Raw genomic sequence first — 18,205 nt, 5'->3', positions numbered from 1 at the left:
GGGCGGGTACGGGAAGGGATGGCCCAGCCCAGGGCAGGGGTGAAGAGGACAGCTGGGCCTTTGGTAAGGTGGGTGGTGGGACTTCAGCCTCTCGCTTGGCTCCCTGATGAAGCCCAGCAGCCTTGGGTGTGGCCCGGGAAGGCTGAGCACTGTCTTCTTGGTCCCAACTTATCAGTAGCTCAGAGTGACCCAGGACGAATAACGGTGCCTGTCTGGGCTTGGGCTGGCTCACGTAAAATGTAAAGTGGGGGTCATCACCCTTCTCTGCCAGGGGTGGCTATGGGTGTCAGGGTACAGGGAGGGCTGTGGGGCCGAAGGGATCACTGCACGTGTGTGTGTGTGTGTGTGTGTGTCCCCTGTCCCTGGCTTCCTCTTTCTCAGCCCTCATCCAGGACATCCTTTCTCAGCTGGGTCAGCTGAGATGGCCATGCCCCCTCCTCAGGGACCCCAAAGCCCGGCCCTTGGAGCCAGCAGTGCCCCCGAGAGGCCTGGACAAAGAGGGTGGGCCGGGATCTGCAGAGCCCCAGCTGCCCCCCACAGGGAGCTAGTGAGACTGCTCAGCTGCAGGAGCCGGGCAGGCTTGTCTAACACTCGCCTCGTACTTGGTCCCCTCCAGCTTGTCCAACAATCAGTTTGGTGAGGAGGACGCCGAAGTGCTGTTGGGGGTCCTTGAGGGGATGTGCCGGCTGAAGAGGCTGGAGTAAGTGGTGGTGTGAAGGGGGGTGCGGCGGGGAGGTGGGGAGGAGCTGGGAGCAGGCCTAGGAAATTCTGCATCTCTTGTAACACCAACTGTGACATACCTGAATGGATACAGGATAGGTAACAGGTGAGCCAGTTGCCCTCCCTTTTATTCCCTTACCTGGCTCGGAGTGCCATCAAAATGCTTGATCCCTGGAAATAAAATACTCACTCACACTGACCCAAGCCAGACATTGACTGGCTTGTGTCACAGAAAATTACAAGGCAGCTAACTTCAGGCATGGCTGTATCCAGGGGTTCTGTATTTGTTCTCTCTCTCTCCGCCCCATCCCCACCCCCATCTTGACTTCATTCTCAGGCAGGTCATCCCTGCAGTGGCAGGCTTCCTTTCTACCAGCTTCACATAAAGGGAGCACCTTTCTCTCTCTAGTTACAACACAAGGCTCTAGATGATTCTCACTGGACTAGCTCAGGTCACATGCCCACCCCTAAGCCAAGCACTGTGGATCTAAGCACACAGTCTTCTGAGTGGCTGGATCTGGGTCACATGCCCACCCAACTGTCTGGGCTTGGGGGGCCGGTGGTGTTTCAGGGTGCTGTTGTCAGAAGGAGGGGAAACGAACTGGGGGCAGGTAAGACCCGCAGCTGTCCACCGCTCTTTGCTTATAGTTATTTCCTTAGCAACTGGCAACGTTTTTACTCTCACCTATAATTTGGAAGTCACCAAGTTCCAGCAAGAGCAGAATCAGTCTCAGTGTGAAGGACAGGTTCCCCCCCCCCAACCGCCGCCGACCCCATGCCCAGACATAACAGCATCTAGATGGAACCTTTTACATGGTATCGTCTGCCGTTAATCTCTAAGTTTCTCTGATGACCAAAAATACACCCTAGTTATTATAAAAAGTTCTGTAATTACCAAAATATGTAACAAAGGACACGGAATCCTCTGGCAGTGACACTCCCTGGGGAAACCGCTGTGAATGAGCAGTTTGTGTGAATTTTCCTCCAGATATTTTTCAACATATGTGTTAAATACAGTTTAAAAGTAGCCTTCTGACTTTTTGCCCCTTAACAATAAAATTCTCCTTTGTCCCTTTTTGCTTGTCCTGGGGACTGGGGTGTGGATGGTATCGGAGAGACCTTTGGCCAGAGGACCCACATGTCTTTCTCACAAGCTGTTTCTTTGGCCTCCCTCCCATGTGCCTTCACCTCTGCTCAGCCTCCCTTCGTTCTGGCAGCTTTTGTTGCTGGAGGGGGTGGGGGTGGGAGGGAGTGTTGGAGGCCCAGTGAGATCATTGACTGGCTCATGCATGCATTTGACAGGTGTTTACCTGGGCACCTGGGCCAGGACCTGGGGCTGGAGGTACTGCAGAGAACAGGACAGATGCGTGACCCTTTTCTGGCTTCCTAGGCTACTAGGACGGCTCCTTACCTCTCACCTCCTTGGCCGCCCCAACTCTGAAGTGGGCATAATGAAGAACGGGGATGGATCCCCACTGCCCAGATACCTCTGCCCATTTTAGATCTGTCATTTCTGAGTGTTTCCTCCCTGCCACCAGCTGGCTTCTTCTACCTGTCCATCTGTGGCCAAATGGTCCGGGGCATGGACCCTGGTTAGGAGCCACACCCCCTGGGTTCAACTCGTAGGGTGACGGCTGTCCTAGTTTCCCTGGGGCCCAGAGTCCCACATCCTGGAGCCCCCCTCAATTCTAGGCAGACCAGGACACCTCTGAATGTGTGAGCCTGGGCAAGTTACTTAACTTCTCTGTGCTTTTCTCCCCGTCTTAACTTTGGGGATAATAGCTATACCTACCTTCTAGGGTTGTGGCAAGGATTAAATGAGATAATACATATGAAGTCCTTAGAACAGAACCTGACACGGAATTCACACCCTGCAAGTATTGGCGGCGGCGGCGGCTGCTGCTGCTACTACTACTATTATTATTATTATTATTATTATTATTATTATTATTATTATTATTATTATTATTCCCCTCTCCTGCCCAGGCTGAGGGCCTGAAGGAGTGTGCTCTCATGGGTGATGCATGGTAGGGGTCCAGGAACAGGAGTCCTGTGGCCTTGGGTTCTGTTCCCGATGCTTCTACTTTCCATGTGGCCTTGAACAAGCTCTCTGATAATGCTCGGAGCCTCAGTGTGCCTCATCTGCAAAATGGGGACGAGAGAGTTCTGTCTCTCAGGACGGCCCCGAACTCCGTGCTCGGCCTCGAGTGTATGCCCACTCTGTGGTCGCTAGGTTGCCTGGTCAGCCGTCCGGGTCCCGTGTGATTCGGAACACAGACCCGCTGCCTGGGTAGCCTTACTCGTGCAGAGAAACAGCCTCTGGGTGTCTCGTGCAGTTTCGTTTTGTACACGGTGTCTACTCGGTGTGGATGTAAGTGGCTATCTTGGAGGTCCCTGGGGATTACTGAGCACCGAGGCCTCAAGACTGGATGGGGCCTCGGTCTGCACCTGGGACCCAACCCCGGTGACGCCGAGTCCTCCTCTGGCCTCCTTTCCTCCAGCCTCAGCCATCTCCCGCTCAGCAGCTCCGCCCTGGCCATGCTTACTCAACGACTAAGCCACATGACCCTCCTGCAGAGCCTCCGGTGAGTGGCCAAGGGACCCCATGGGAATGAGTGGGAGGACATGCCCCAGCTCTGTGGTGACCACCCGCCCAGGGAAGCACTAGGGGCATTTCCCTGAAGACCCTCCGTGGCTCCCATCCTGGGGACGTTGCTGCCCTCTCAGGTCGGTGCCCATCGCTCTTGCCTTCCGGTGCCACCAGCTCCCTCCAGCTACAGAAGTGACTGGAAGGGGTTGAGCCCCAGTCCTGGAATAGCCCTTAATGTGCACACATTCCTCTGTGTGCTTGTTCGCATGTCTGATTCCACGCACCAGTGTTGCCTAGATTCTGCATTCCTAACAAGCTCCCAAGTGATACCAATCCTGGGGGCCATAGACCAGCAATGAGGGTCTAGACTCCAATCTGGTGATCTTGACATTCTCCCCGTGGGCCCCTGGCCACCTTGATTAACAGATATAACACCTTCTTTTCTTGGGATTTTGCAAAATACAAAATGCAGTGACTACAGATAAACCCAAGAGACAACACAAAGCATCGTTTTGTGTCTCCCCAAGTCCCCACCCCCATACTGGCCGAGTAGAGTCCACGACAGAAGAGGTCGGAGAGTTCTGGGAAGCATATCAGATGGGACTAGGTCATTTCTTCCAAAATTAATTTTTAGAAAGGCACTTCCCTGAAGTTTAATTTGTGAAATGAAAGAAAACAAAACAATCTTCAGATTCTCAACACAGGGCTGAGACAGTTGGACTCTGCTGATTTGTTGGGTTTTGTTTTCGCCATTCAAGGGGGCAGGGCAAGGTCAGGGCGCAGAAAGGGCAATAAACTGGCTTTATGGAAAAGCCCAGCATTTGCACCGATCAGAACACCTATGCCGTGGAGAAATGATTTGCCTGGATTGCGGAGCCCTGTGAAATTAGCTTTCAGCCAGGGTGGCCCGGCGCTTCCTGACACAGAGGCTGTGGCAAAGCCTGGCCAGACCGAAAACTATGGCCATGGCTCCCGGGCAGGGGACGGGGGCGTTCTGGGCTTGCATTTCCACCTTGCCTGGGAGTCACGAGCGGTCCTGGGCCAGTCATGGCTCTTCCCTGGGCTCAGTTTTCTCATCTGGACTCTGGGTCCAGTCATTCCCACCTTGCCTGTCCCCCTCCCCAGCCCCTGAAGTTTAGTGATTGGCATATGGGTTCCTGGATGTATAAAAGCTTTGCAAACTGTAGAGTTCTTAGCACAGCACCTGCAAAGGCCTAGGCCCCTGCTCCTGACCAAGGCCTCTGCTCCTCCAGCCTGAGCAGGAACGGTATTTGTGATGTCAGCTGCTACCAGCTTTTCGAGGCTCTCAGAGCGGCCAGCAGCTTGCAGGAGCTGGGGTGAGTTGCCTAGCCCTCCCCCAACCCAAGACAACTTTGGCAGGGTCAGATGACAAAAACAAGGGGCTCCCTGATGGAGTATGCCCTGCCCAGCTTAGTCCCACTTCCCACTACATGACCCCGGGCCTAGACCTTCAGGAGACCCCAAGATAGGATGTGAGAGTGTGGACTGCAGCAAGAGGGATTCAGGTCAGACATCGGGGAGAACATCCTAAACAGAAGACAAGGGTTTGAAGTCCTCACCTAACACAGGGTGAGGGGACTCGCTCAGTGTGAGCGGCGGCCTCCCTCCAGATTTCAGCCTGCTCTTCTGTTCTGGGAGGAGGATGTGGACAAAATGACCTGGGTGGCAGGCGGATGGTTCCAGTTCTACTGTTCTCTCCCCAAGCTTGAGCCACAACCAGATCAGAGACATCGGAGCCCAGCACTTGGCTGCCGTCCTACCAGGGCTGCCCGAGCTCAGGAAGATCGAGTGAGTGGTCAGTCCTACTGACGGGGGCCCTCAGTAGCCACACGGCGGTCGGGAGTGACACTGACCCTGGCTCAGGCTGACATTCCTCCCCCACCCTCAGTGTCCAAGTGGTGGGGCTGGCTTACCTGTAACTGCCCTGCCAACTTTGAGACCTTCAGCCAGCGCAGGCCCTGCTCCTCTCTGGCCCTTTCTGCCCCATCAGGCAGAGAAGGTGTGTGGCAGGGGTGTGGTCTCTTGAGCCCTAGCAGGGGCGGTGGGGCGGTGGGGTGGGGGGACCTGGGTGTCCAAGGGTCAAACGTCTGCCCCGCCCTCAGCCTCTCAGGGAATGGCATTGGCCCAGATGGGGGAGTGCGGTTGGCAGAGTCTCTCGCCCTTTGCAAGCACTTGGAGGAGCTGATGTGAGTGTGTCCCCACTGCCCTCTGCCCTTTGTGTCCCCACTGCCCTCCTGGCCTTTGTGGTCCCCAGGGGGCCCAGGGTAGTGCAGGGGTCTGGAGCCAGCCTGCCCGGTGCTCAGCCTCATCCCTCTCGTCTTCCAGGCTTGGCTACAATGTCCTGGGGAATATCACAGCCCTGGAGCTGGCCCAGAGACTGCCCCAGCACCTGAGAGTCCTGCAGTGAGTGTCCCTCCGCTGGGGGGGCTTCTGCTGGGCTGGCTGGGTGGGGTTCCCTGGGAGCGCTGGGTTATCAAGGCCCCCACTGACTGAGCTGCCCGGCCTTAGGTCAAACCGTGGTACGTCGTCCTAGGGCTGCCTGCCTGCACCCTGCCCACTCCCTTGATTCTGGAGTCTGGAAGGCTCCCAATCCCCACACCCGGTCCCCCCCCCCACTCCCCTCACCCACCCACTCCCCTTTCCCCAGCCTGCCATCTAGTGGTCTGAGTCAAGAGGGGGCGCATTTCCTGAGCCAGGCCCTGGATGGATGCCCATATGTGGAGGAGATCAAGTGAGTGAGGGCCATGGAGCCCGGGCAGAGGAGCAGCCAGGGAGGGTCTGGGGGCTCCTCTCACAAGTCTCTTCCTGCCCTACAGCTTGGCAGAGAACAGTCTGGCCAGAGAGGTCCCACATTTCCATCAGGGGCTCCCCCTGCTCAGGCAGATAGAGTAAGTAACCTCTGCTGACTACCTGGGGAGCTGGACTGGGGAGGGGGGCAGCCCTTCTCTGACACCTGGGAAGACCTTTGAAGTGACAGAGGCCTCAGGTATAAGGGAGCCTGGGGCAAAAAGGGGCACCTTCCTAAGTCTCCCCCCCTTCCACCACCACCCCCCCCCGGCCACTCCTCTCCCTCCTACTCTGACTGCACGGTGGGGCAGAAGCAAGCCGGCTGGCTGGAGATGCCCCTGACTCAGATACCCTTTCATCCCATCCTCTTGTTTGTCCCCAGCCTGGTTTCGTGTGAGATTGACAACCACGCTGCCAAGCCCCTTGCCGCCAGCCTGGCTCTCTGCCCAGCCCTGGAGGAAATCCTGTGAGTGCTTGGACGAAGCCTGAGCTGGGAAAAGCAGGTGTCTGGGGGCCTGGCCTGGCTGCCCACCACTGTCCAGCCTAAAACTGGTCACCTTCCTCTCCAACCGGCCCCCCATCTGTAAATGGGGAAGGTCATTCTTACTTAAACCTCCTTTCGAGGAAGTTTGAACCTTTTGGCCATTGAGCGATGTTGGGCAAATCCATTCAGCCCCTCCTGCCTGTTTCCCCACCTGTGGAGTGGCAGAGGGGAGGCGGGGAGGTAGACTAGCCGGTCTCTAAAAGCTCTTTGCCCCTGACCTTCCCTTTGGGAGGTGGCTGGATAGATCACCTCACCTGGTTTATGGAGCCTCAATTTATAAACCACCTGATCGTAGTAAACATGGCTGAAACCAGCATGCCCCCCACCTGCTTGCTGGCCATACCCACCTCCCTCTTGGCAATCAGAGGCGCTCTGACCTTGGGCAGCCACAGGGGCGAACCACACTGCCAGGACTAGCCAGTGACCCTGACCACGCGATGGAAGAAAATACTGTTTCCTAGGGTACAGGATGCAGGGGTTTCTAAGAGGATATTAGGTTTGCATCTTAAAGGGCTTTTTAAAAACATTTTTATTTAAATTCAAATAACATAAAATGTATTATTGGTTTCGGAGGTACAGGCTTGTGATTCATCAGGTTTATATAACACCCAGTGCTCGTTACATCACATGCCCTCCTTAATGTCTGTCACCCAGTTACCCCCTCCCTCCATGCCCCTTCCTCTCCAGCAACCTCAGTTTGTTTCCTATGATTAAGAGTCTCTTATGGTTTGTCCATCTTAAAGGTTTTAATCTTTCTCATTACATGACACCGAAGAGAAAGTCTCAGATCCATGCTAAGGCATCTTTAACACCTAACACTGGTGATTCTCCTTATTTATTTATTTTTTACTTGAAAAGCCAAGAAATATTGTATATGACCATGGAGCAGATAATTATTTCATACCAAAGATAAATTAGAGATCAGCCAGTGCAACCTAATTGTCATGGTCTTGAAATATTCCCGCGCCAGAGAGGGCTTGAATTTTTTCCGCTTCAGTTTTTCTTTGCGAGTCTCCCTTTTTAACCAGCAGGGGGCAGGCCACAGGCTCAGCACCTTTGGAAGGACGTAGGTTCCAACTAGAAGTTAATACTGTTGTCTGTGCTGTGTTTGTCTTTGTAACTACCTTCTATTTAGGGTTGTCAACACAGGTTTCCCACTGCTGGTAGTGATAAGTGTTTCCTAAGATTCATTTCTTAAAGTAAAAAAAAAAGCAGGGGGGAGGACTGCTTTAAAGAAAAATGGGGGGCGCCTGGGTGGCTCAGTTGGTTAGGCGACTGCCTTCGGCTCAGGTCATGATCCTGGAGTCCCGGGATCGAGTCCCACATCGGGCTCCCTGCTCGGCGGGGAGCCTGCTTCTCCCTCTGACCCTCCCCCCTCTCATGTGCTCTCTGTCTCTCTCATTCTCTCTGTCTCAAATAAATAAAAAAAATAATAATAATAAATAAAGAAAAATGGGGTGCATGGATAGGGCAAACATTATGATGGAGGCACATGCAAGGTAGAAGTTTGGATCAGGACATTGTAGCTGCAGACCATGTGCTCTGAATTCTCTGGACAGCCAGCTCTCAAGCTGTCTGGGTTCTTGAGAGATGACCAGCTCAAAAATGCAGTTGGGGGGAGGAAGGGAACACCTCCGTCCTGAAAAGTCTTCAGGGAGGGCGCACAAGCTCCCAATCAAGTGGCCTTTCTTGCACCTGCGTGGCAGCCTCCGCCATTGGCCCCCAGCCCTCCCCACCTGCCACCTTGTCTCTGCCCCTCGACCTCACTGTTCTGCTGCCACTGACCTCAGGACCCCTCCCCTGCAGGCTGTCCTGGAATCTGCTCGGGGATGAGGCGGCTGCGGAGCTGGCCCAGGTCCTGCCGCAGATGAGCCGGCTGAAGAGAATGGAGTATGAGGGGCACATCCTGGGAAACCAGAACTGGGGGAGGACATGAAGGGGGACCTGCATCCTTGGGGAAAGCCAAGAGGCCACTGGGTCAGGCCCCTGCCAACCTTAGCTCTCCCTGGGTCCCAGCCTTCAGCCTTCCTGCTGCACTGTTGTCTATTGGGTTCTGTAAGCATCTTGGCCTGGGGGCGGGGCATATAGGGGAGCCCATCCCCCACACTCACGCCAGTTTCTCTTTCCCCTTTCTCTGCTATCTGTTGAGAAGCCTGGAGAAGAACCAGATCACAGCTTGTGGAGCCTGGCTCCTGGTCGAAGGGCTGGCACAAGGGTCTGGCATCCAAGTCATTCGGTAAAAGGGGCTCACAGGGGCGGGGATGATGGTGGGAGGCCACACCGACCTCTACAATGGAAGGGGACTCCCTGTAGGAGGGGCAAGACCTGGCTTGGGGATTATCAGAGGAGACTTGAATTTCTCCACCAAGAATTTGGCAGCACACGGACCTGGATCAAATCCCAGCTCTGCCATTTGCCAGTTTATGTCAGTAACTCAATCTCTCTTGACCTCAATTTCCTCATCTGTAAAGTGGGCTCAACGATAGTATCTACCTCAGAAAGTTGCTGTGAGGACTAAACGATTATATAAAGCACTGAGCCCAATACCTAGCACATAGTAAGCACTTAAAAATGGTATAATCAGAGCCACCACATACAGCCGTATAGGTTGTGCACTGCACAAGGTCATTGCCTCTACGGGCCATCATTCACATAGTAGATATGTTGGATTTCTAATAAATGTAGTGAAGTGGCTTGTTTAATAGAAACCAATATTTCATGACAATTTCAAATGATGGAAGTAAAGTGTCGTGAAGAAGGGGAGCGTTTTCCTTATTTGCACAAATATATCATACGAGCATGGTCCTGGCTGCGATCACAAGCTCCTAGGGATGAAGACTGAGTGGGAGAAGTCAGGAGCTAGGTGTGGAGGACACCATCCCCCGAGGGGAGCCATGCTGGTCTAAGCTTCCTCTGCCACGTAGCTCTGGGCGCGCTTGGTTCTTCCCCTCTTGGGCCTGGGTGTCCGCATCTGTAGATGGGACAGGGGATGGAGACAAGAGGATGAGCAAGCCGCTCCTAGAGCTGAGTGCCTGTCTCTGTGCCCTGCAGCCTCTGGAACAACCCCATCTCCCCCGACATGGCCCAGTGTCTGCAGAGCCAGGAGCCCAGGCTGGACTTCGCTTTCTTCGACAAGCAGCCCCAGCCCCTCGGGGTAGTTGATGGCCCCCCTCGAGATCCTTCGAATTGAGCCAAGTGAAGCCAACTTCCACTCACCAGGACAGAGGGCTCAGGAAAAGAGCCTCAGCTGGGTGCCCCTGCATGCTGCCCCAAGAAGGAGGGGCATATTTGTCTTGCCACGGTCTTCAGGAAGCGACCAGGAACCTTACATGGCCAAAAGACTACCCTGTATTGCATGGGACAGGCGTGACCAGTTGGGGACATGTCACACAATGAAAGTGTCATGATGTGATATGTGACACAGGTCACACACGGCAGAATTCTATGCGACGTTCCGTGGAACTTGCAGCGTGGCCTCGGGGTCAGTGGCATGGGTCCTGGCACCACACCGTGGCAGGCCACATGATCTGTGGTTCGCACAGGACATGTGACAGATGCTCCTATCATACAACATGTGGCTGGCCAGATCCCCTCAGGCTGGTATAAAATCTAATTTATTACTTTTTAAAGCCAAGGATGTATTTATACATTGCATTTTCAGAGCAGCATGGCCAGGGAGTGTTCTCCATCCAGAAATGGGATGGGGAGAGTGTCCAAGCACTGACTAGCCCAGAGGCCTGAGGGCCAAGCCAGGACTCAGCCACGAGGCTTTTGGATGAGTCCTGTCTTGCCTCAAGCCTCAGTTTTCCCATTTGTAAATGGGATGGCTCCCTCCTCTTGAACCCTAGCTTCCAAAGACTTTGGGCCCAGATCTAGGTACGGTCTTCGGGAATGGACGGGCCCAGTCTGACCTACGTCACAGAAAAAGCCAGGTCTAAGGGTGTGGAGGTAGGCACTACCAAGATAATCAGGGAAGGCCACTGGGTCTAGATACTACCTCAGCAGGATCTGGGTGAGCTCCCAGCAGGGGCTGCATGTGCTACCTGATGTTCTTGTTCTTTCCAAAAGGGCCCGAGGATGGCCCTGCCACACTTGAAGCAAAATTTGACCAATAAATGTGGATGGTGTCCCAGCCTCTACCCTGAGTCTGACATGTCCTGCTAACTCACCAACGTCAGGAGTGTTTCACCCCTTGCCCCAGGGCCTGGAGAGCAGGACAGACCACAGAGAGATGACCTGAGAGGAACACTGGCTTCGGAGTCAGGAGACACGGGGTCAAGTCCAGACCCTGTCTCTGCATGGTCACGGGCTCGTGGGCAAGTTGCCTCCCCGCTCCGGAGTCAGCAGCACCATGAGGGTATTATAGAAGCTCAAAGTGTTAGAAACATTCTTTGTTTGACTTGCATGATATTTAAACTCTTTTCTGAATCAATCGTCAATGTTTAAGATTTATTTATTTATTTATTTGAGAGAGCATGAGAGGGGGGAAGGGCAGAGGGAGAAGCAGACTCCCTGCTGAGCAGGGAGCCCGATGCGGGACTCGATCCCGGGACTCCAGGATCATGACCTGAGCCGAAGGCAGTCGCTTAACCAACTGAGCCACCCAGGCGCCCAATCGTCAATGTTTAAAAGTGAGAGCTTTTACATGAAAATCCAGATTTTCAGCTTTCGTTAGGTGTTAGGGAATCAGGGAATCTGTGGAGTGGTTTGACTGGGCCCCTTAGATGTAGCACACGCCTCTGTTTGCCCCAGTCCCCACCACTCCCCAACGTGCTCCCCTCCCTTTTGCTGCTTGCCTGGTCCTTGTGAAGGCCTGGAAATCTCCTGACCTGGAGGGGGCCACTGGTGGGTGGTATGTAAAAAAACATGGCTTGGGAAGTCAGATGGGCATGGAGTGGACTGTGACTTGACTCCTTGCTGCCTGTCTTCGAAGACAGAAACTATTTCTGGACATGGGTTAGTAATATCCCTTGGCCCCCAAGACCTTTGGAGGCATCCAGGAAGCACAGTATACAAAGTCCCTAGTAGGCAGCAGGTACCGGTTCCATGCTAGCTCCCTTCCCCTTTCAGGGATGAGTATCATATGAGGTGAAGAGATGCTTGAAATGACGGGAGAACAGCACCCACTGCCTGTCACCCGCCTGTGGGCTGAACAAGTAGATCCCTGGAGAAGCTTACTTCCAGAGCCACCCCCCATTGTGAAAAGCAGGCAGGCGGGGTGCAGTTCTGGCCTACCACCACTAGAGGGCAGGTTGCCCCACTGGTGATTCCTGAGATGGCTTCCTTGGCCATTGAGCCCAGAATGAGGTTAAGAGGTGATGCTAGGAGCTGTTCCCACCTGGCCCAGGAGCCTGGGATGTCCTGCCTGCTGGTGGCTTACCTGGATGGCTCAGCCCTGACCTTTGCCACCCTCCACATCGTCGCCGGTCCCCTGGCAAGCATAAGGAGAAAGTCCTCAGGCCAAGTGCCAAGCACCCACGCCCCACGGGAGGACACTCTTATCGGGCCCAGGTCAGGGCACACCTGGCACCGAATGGTGTCATCCGCCTGGTTGTGGGGGAGGGGAGAGGCAGGCAGGGGTTCTAACAAGTGTTCCCGGAAAACTCGAGCTCCAGATTCTGTCTCCCCTGCCCAGGAAATGATGCTGAGGTGACCATGGGCCCTCGGGGTGCACCTTCCTACCCAGGGGGCCCTGTGCTGTCTTCTCTCTTTATCCAGGAGTATGAGTCCCTCCAAGCCCGAAGATGACTTGCCCAAGGAAGTCATGGCTGAGGAAGGAACAGAGCACCAAGCAGAAGCTCTAGGCCAGGTGAAATGCACACGGGGAGAGCCTCAAGCTCAGGAACACTCTCCATTTGCTGTTTATTCGTTTACTTGTTCCCCTTTCTTTCCCCTTCTGCTCTGCCCAGGTTCTAAAGCCCAAAAAACTTTCAGCAGCTGCCTTGAGATGAACGGTTTCTTCAGCACTGCAGAGTTGGCTGGGCTCAGTCACCCTGCTCATTTTATTCATCTTCCTCTTCGGCCACCTGCTTGCTGGGAGGCCTGGACTGTTTCTCTCCAACACGGATGAGGTCCAGTGTCCCTGCCCCCTTCCTCTGAACAGTAAGCTGTTTAAATATCTACATGAAACAAACGCAATTCAAAGAAAGTAAGGCTGTGGCCAAGTGAGCAGTGTAATGAAAATGGCCCTCCCAGGTTCTGGACAAGAGTCTTCTCCCCGGGAATGTGATTGGGCTAGTAAGTGCCCGTGTCTGTCTGCAAGGCTGGGAGAAGCTCATTTTGCTACTTTGTCACTTAGCCTCTGTCCTTTATGATGGGAGTCACAGTCTCCCTTCTTGTCGCCACAGGCCTCAAATCCTCCCAGATTGCCCCTTCCATCTTGTCCCCAAACACACCCATCTGAAATCCACTGCCCAGGCCGATACTTCTTGAACTATAAAATCACAGTTACGGAAACTGTCACATGCATGGAATCATCCGGGCATCTTGTTAACATGCGGATGCAGGTTCAGCAGGTGTCGGGCAGGGCCTAGGATTCTGTATTTCTAAGAAGCGCCACCCCGCCCAAGTGATATCTATCCTGCTGGGCCACACTTAGCTTCACAAGGCTGTTGACCAGGGAGTGGGGCTCACCCCTGCCTGCAGGTTAGAATCACCTGGGGAGCTTTTTTAAATGCCTTTTTAAAAAGCAGAGTATTTTGACACCCCCCCCCCACACACACACACCACCACCACCCGCAGGCAAAGCGGATGAGCAGCCTTAGGTGGAGACTCCCAGGTGTGGAGTATGAGGCCTCTTGAGAAAGCTCGGCAAATCTCTACCCCTGTCCCCCTTCTTTTGTCCCCAGGATCCTGGTGACCCTCTCTTTCCAGAGGAGGACACTGAGACCCAGAGATTTTTCCCAACTTGTCCAAAGGCACATAGCTAGCTAGTAAGGGGTCGCACCAGGAAGCAAGCCTGTGTTTCGTGACTTTTTATTTTCACTCATTTTTCTCTCCAGTTTCAGTGAGATTTACCTGACATACTGCACTGTAGGCGTTCAAGTGTACAGAGTAAGGACTTGACTCGCATATATCGTGAAATGATGGCCACAATAAGTTAATTAACATCCAGGATCTCCTAGAGTTACCAAAAAAAAAAAGTGAGAAAGAAAAAAATGTTTTTTTCCTTGAGATGAAAGCTCTTAGGATCTACTCTCGTAACCACTTTCAAATTTTGCGACTCAGTCCCACAGGGGAAGACCCAGTTTTCTCATCTGTACAATGAGGGGATGAGCAAACTGAAACAAGGCACAAGGACCCATTTTTATCAGCGCTGCAAAGGTGACCTTCTGGTTAATTCTCCCTCGGGGAGGGTTTTGAATCCTCTGTCACCTGCCTTGCCTGGTGATTGTTCTGTAGGGCTTCCACCATCCGTGACCTCCTCTAGACCCATAGCCATCATCGGGGCAAGAATCTACTCCTGTTTTTACAAAGGAGAAAACAGAGGCCCAGAGAGGAACAAGACTTGCTAAGGTCACACAGCCAGTATTCCGTGGAGCTTCAATTCCAATCATGGAACAGGAAGGAAGTTGAGGTGGTCCTGGCTGGGGATTTAACTGGTCTGCAGGTCTGTGCGTTCTTCAGAGAGCCCCCCGCACCAAGTCTGGAGGGCTGTGCGTTCTACCTAGCACTGCTCCTGCCCCAAACCCCCCTGCAAAGGCCAAGGCCAGACCAGAGGGCGGTGGCCCCACCCCAGCCAGAGCTGGACACACCCTCTGGACACATCCCCGAACTTGCAGGAAAAGACCTTGCACGGCTGCCTTGGTAAAGATCCTCCCAGGGCTGGTCTCAGGAAGTTCTGGGGACAACTGGTCTGCCTCCCGGCCCGGGCGGGCAGCCTCCCCAGCCAGTGAAGCACCCTGCCCCCAGCCTGAGTGTCTCCCAGCCTCTAGAACTGGAGTCCTCCCTGGCCCTGGCCCTGGCCCTGGCCCTGGCCCTGGCCCTGGGAAACTGTACCTTGTTGCTCATCCCGCACAAATTCCAGCCCTGCCCTGGCTGCCCAGAAAGTGACCTTTGCCCTGAGGAAGAGGCAACAGAAAAGGCACTTTCACTAGAGAACAAAGGCCAACTGGGGTCCCCAGGTTGAGTGCCTAGGACAGAAGCATCCAGTTTCCTGGGCTGCAACTGCGGTCCCCACCGCCCCACGAATATTTCAGCACAAGGTTGGGGCCGATGGAGGTGTCTGGGGCTGACTGGAAGGGCAGGGGGTGCCTGGGCATCCTGACCCTAGAAGGGGGCATCCCTGCATCACAGCGACCACAACTCTGGAACTTAAAGATAGTCCTAGTGTCTAGGTGTGCTTGGTACTATTCCAACCACATAAGGGTCTCGCTGAATTCCCACAAGCATCCCAAGAAGCAGATACTAAATCTATCCTTCCATTTTACTGAGGAGGAGACTGAGGCCCAGAGGATTGAGTGATCTCACCCAGGCAGTAACTAGAGCGACTGGGATTCAAACCCAGAGCCACGACTCCATGCCTGAAATCTGGAGATTCTTGAGGGGATGTCTCCATCATGGGTACATCTCCATATCAACTCCCTGAGGCAGACGGTATTCTCCGAAGATGGCCACCACCATATCTCCCATGACAGTGACAGTCCTCTCACTGAGGGGCGGGCCCATGGAGTGAGCTGGTAACTACAGAAGTGACAGCTTATGACTTCCAAGGCTAAGGTTCTATAAAAGATAACAAGGCTTCCACGTGGTTCTCTTGGGATGCTGCTCACTCTTGGAAACCAGCTGCCATATTCTGAGGAAGCCCAGGCCACCTGAATGGTCATGGATAGGTGTTCCAGTGGACAACTCCAGCTGAGGTCCCAGCTGACAGTCCGCTTCAACGGCCAGATGTAGGCCTTCTAGAGAACTCCAGCCTCTGTTAGGGTCTGACTGCAACTGTTTGAGAAATCCTAAACAGGAACCATCCCAGCTGAGCTCAGGTGACCCGCCCCCAGAGCCTTGAGAGATAGATAATAAGATTTGGGGTGATTTGTGGGATGCGGCATCAATAACCAGGACCCTCTCCATCCTCAACCCCCTCATGCATGCCTGAGGCCAGCCAGGGCTTGGTACACCACGCTCTTTTGGAGTGTCTTTAATTCACAAGCACGCTGAAGTATATAGGCGACCCTGGTTATTCTCATCTGTCTGTCCAGACAGCCTGAACTGTGGACACAAACACCCAGACGGCAGGTGCTTTATACACACACACACACACACACAATATAGACCTATTTCAGGAAATCGAGGCCTTCTGGTTTTGCAGAGAGATCTCTACCAGGGCGAGGAAAGACTCCCTTCAACATTTTGCTATAACAGCCTTGCATTGTGTGTGGATCAAGGACAGAGTGTAGAATCAACACACGGTGGACACTTGGCCTTCATCAATTGACCTCTGGCCTCTCCTGATCCCTGACTTTGTTTTAGACAGCTTTCTTGAGATAGAATGTTCACCCCTTTAAAGTATACAAGTCAATGGGCTGAGTGTACCTAGAGTCTGCAAACACTGCTATCATCTACTTTCAGGACATTTTTAATCATCTCCCAAGAAACCCCTTATTTTTTTTTAAAGATTTTATTTATTTTTGTGAGAAAGAGAACATGAGCAGCGGGGAGGGCAGAGGGAGAAGCAGACTTCCCACTGAGCAGGGAGCCCGACTGCAGGGCTCCATCCGGGGACCCTGGGATCATGACCTGAGCCGAAGGCAGACGCTTAACTGACTGAGCCCCCCAGGCGCTCAAAACCCCACATTAATAGCAATCACTCCCCAATCTCTCCTCCCAGGCCAAGAGAGCCACTAAGCTGCCTTCTGTGTCTGTGGACTTGTCTACTGTGGACATTTCATAGAAATGGAATCACACAATATGTGGTCTTTTGTGACTGGCTCCTTTCACTTAGCATCATGGTTCCAAAATTTGTCCAGATCCTAGGCACGCCACACCTTTCCATGACTGAATAATATTCCATGGTATGGATAGACCACATTTTGTTTATCCATTCATTGCTTAATGGGCATTTGAGTTGTCCCCAGTTTTTGGCTATTCTGAACCATGCTACAGTGAACAAACATTTGTGTAGGAGTTTTCGTTTGGACATAGGCTTTCATTTCCCTTGGGCAGCTACTTAGGAGTGGAATTGCTCTGCTCCCTGACCTTTATTATATTCTGTCCCTTTGGCCAGGGATCCAGGATCTTCTTCACCCTGGGCAGGCCCAACTACCTCATCCTTCAGGGCTCCTAGAGGAAGTCTGACTTCCATGGCTGAGTTGGGTCTTCTGTGCCACCCCACCTCCAACTTTTTCACTTTTCACAAAATAATACAATTACCTGGGACATGGGCTTGCTCCAGAGAGGTGCGAACTTGAGGGGAGGGACTGTGCTTGGGTTCACCATTGTTCATCCCAGGACCTGCCCCTCCTGTGGTTCTGAAGCAAGGAGAGGAAAGGGATGCTGGGGGCCAGATCAATCAGGAAAGCTTCCTGGAGGAGGTGGGGCTGGAGCTGGGTCTAAGTATGCCTATAGATTGATTTGCACCACAGCTGGGCTGAGGGCTTTGAAGACTTCGGTGGAGGAAAGGTGAGGAGAGCTTGGAGAAAGGAAGGATGGATGGGGGACAGGCAGGCAAAGAACAAAGCTCAGAGCCCTGGGGTTTCTTAGTGGCCGCCCCTCTAAGGCTGCAAAGTGCTTGTGACTCAGACTGGAGGGAGGTTCACAGGCTGCCGAGTGAGTCTCCTAGTTAACCCTCTCCTACCTGGAATGGAAAACCCACAACCCAAGCGCCCGGTCCTTGAGCCGCAGGGCCAAGGGCTTTGGACGTGGCCGCGAGATCTCCCACAATCTGGTTAAATGAGGCTCAGCCGTCCGAGGCCATGAATTGGGGGTGGGGGGTGCACATAAATACCAATGAGTGGTCTGCAGCAGGAGCGCCCGGCGACAGATGCATTTCTTAAGGATCAGTGCTTCTTCTAGGGTAAAAGAAGGCCTTCTCAGAAAAGGGGGTGGGGCTCGGTGCCAGGGCCTCAAGACCCCCTTAATTATGCTCCCGCTAATTAGCCCCAGGCACTGTTGAAACGGTCTTTATCTTATCGTCTCTGCCAGAGAAATATGTGTCATCTTCCCAGTGTCTGGCGACAAGAAAATGCCGAGCTCTTTTACTACGGAAGGGGCGGGGGGGGGGGGGAGGAGAGAGACACTGCGGTCCTAGTGCTGCTCAATGCGGCCCAGAACCTAGCCCTGCGGTGTGCCCCCCGAGGGCGCAGAGCGCAGCCCTGGGGGTCGAGGCCGCAGGCGGCGCGCTGGGGTCCCCGCAGGCCCCGGGCTGAGCCCACCCCTCGGTTCCCGCATCCGCGGCCCTGAGCGCACGGTGCTCGGAACTCGGAGGTGCCCGCGGCTCCGGCGAGGCGGGCCAGGGAGGGTGCGAACCAGCGGCGCTCCGATCCGCGGAGTCCCAGCCTCGAGCGTTCGGACCCTCGGATTCCGGCCTCGAGCGTTCGGACCCTCGG

General features: G+C 53.9%; 1 protein-coding gene across 6 annotated transcripts in view; it reads left to right on the top strand.

Annotated features, from left to right (window-relative positions):
- The window catches only part of NLRC5 (NLR family CARD domain containing 5), an 87,238-nt gene extending 76,144 nt beyond the window's left edge, over positions 1–11,094 (top strand). For 4 of the 6 annotated variants that reach the window (XM_035025157.1, XM_035025156.1, XM_035025154.1 and 1 more), the window contains 12 exons: positions 617–700; positions 3,222–3,305; positions 4,564–4,647; positions 5,036–5,119; positions 5,434–5,517; positions 5,657–5,734; positions 5,979–6,062; positions 6,148–6,219; positions 6,501–6,584; positions 8,469–8,552; positions 8,815–8,898; positions 9,714–11,094. In XM_035025157.1, coding sequence (XP_034881048.1) covers positions 617–700; positions 3,222–3,305; positions 4,564–4,647; positions 5,036–5,119; positions 5,434–5,517; positions 5,657–5,734; positions 5,979–6,062; positions 6,148–6,219; positions 6,501–6,584; positions 8,469–8,552; positions 8,815–8,898; positions 9,714–9,852 — 1,045 coding nt within the window. In that variant the 3' untranslated portion in view covers positions 9,853–11,094. Of the gene's footprint in view, positions 1–616; positions 701–3,221; positions 3,306–4,563; positions 4,648–5,035; positions 5,120–5,219; positions 5,356–5,433; positions 5,518–5,656; positions 5,735–5,978; positions 6,063–6,147; positions 6,220–6,500; positions 6,585–8,468; positions 8,553–8,814; positions 8,899–9,713 lie in introns of those variants that run through there. The other 2 variants (XM_035025155.1, XM_035025158.1) reach the window with 2 other exon arrangements.
- Positions 11,095–18,205: the final 7,111 nt, after the last annotated feature.

The sequence above is a fragment of the Mirounga leonina genome, unplaced genomic scaffold (assembly GCF_011800145.1).
Source record: "Mirounga leonina isolate KUSES-001 unplaced genomic scaffold, KU_Mleo_1.0 Mir_180, whole genome shotgun sequence".
Taxonomy (NCBI): Eukaryota; Metazoa; Chordata; class Mammalia; order Carnivora; family Phocidae; genus Mirounga; species Mirounga leonina.
Note: the sequence above shows the minus strand (reverse complement) of the source record. Positions and strands in the feature narration are given on the sequence as shown.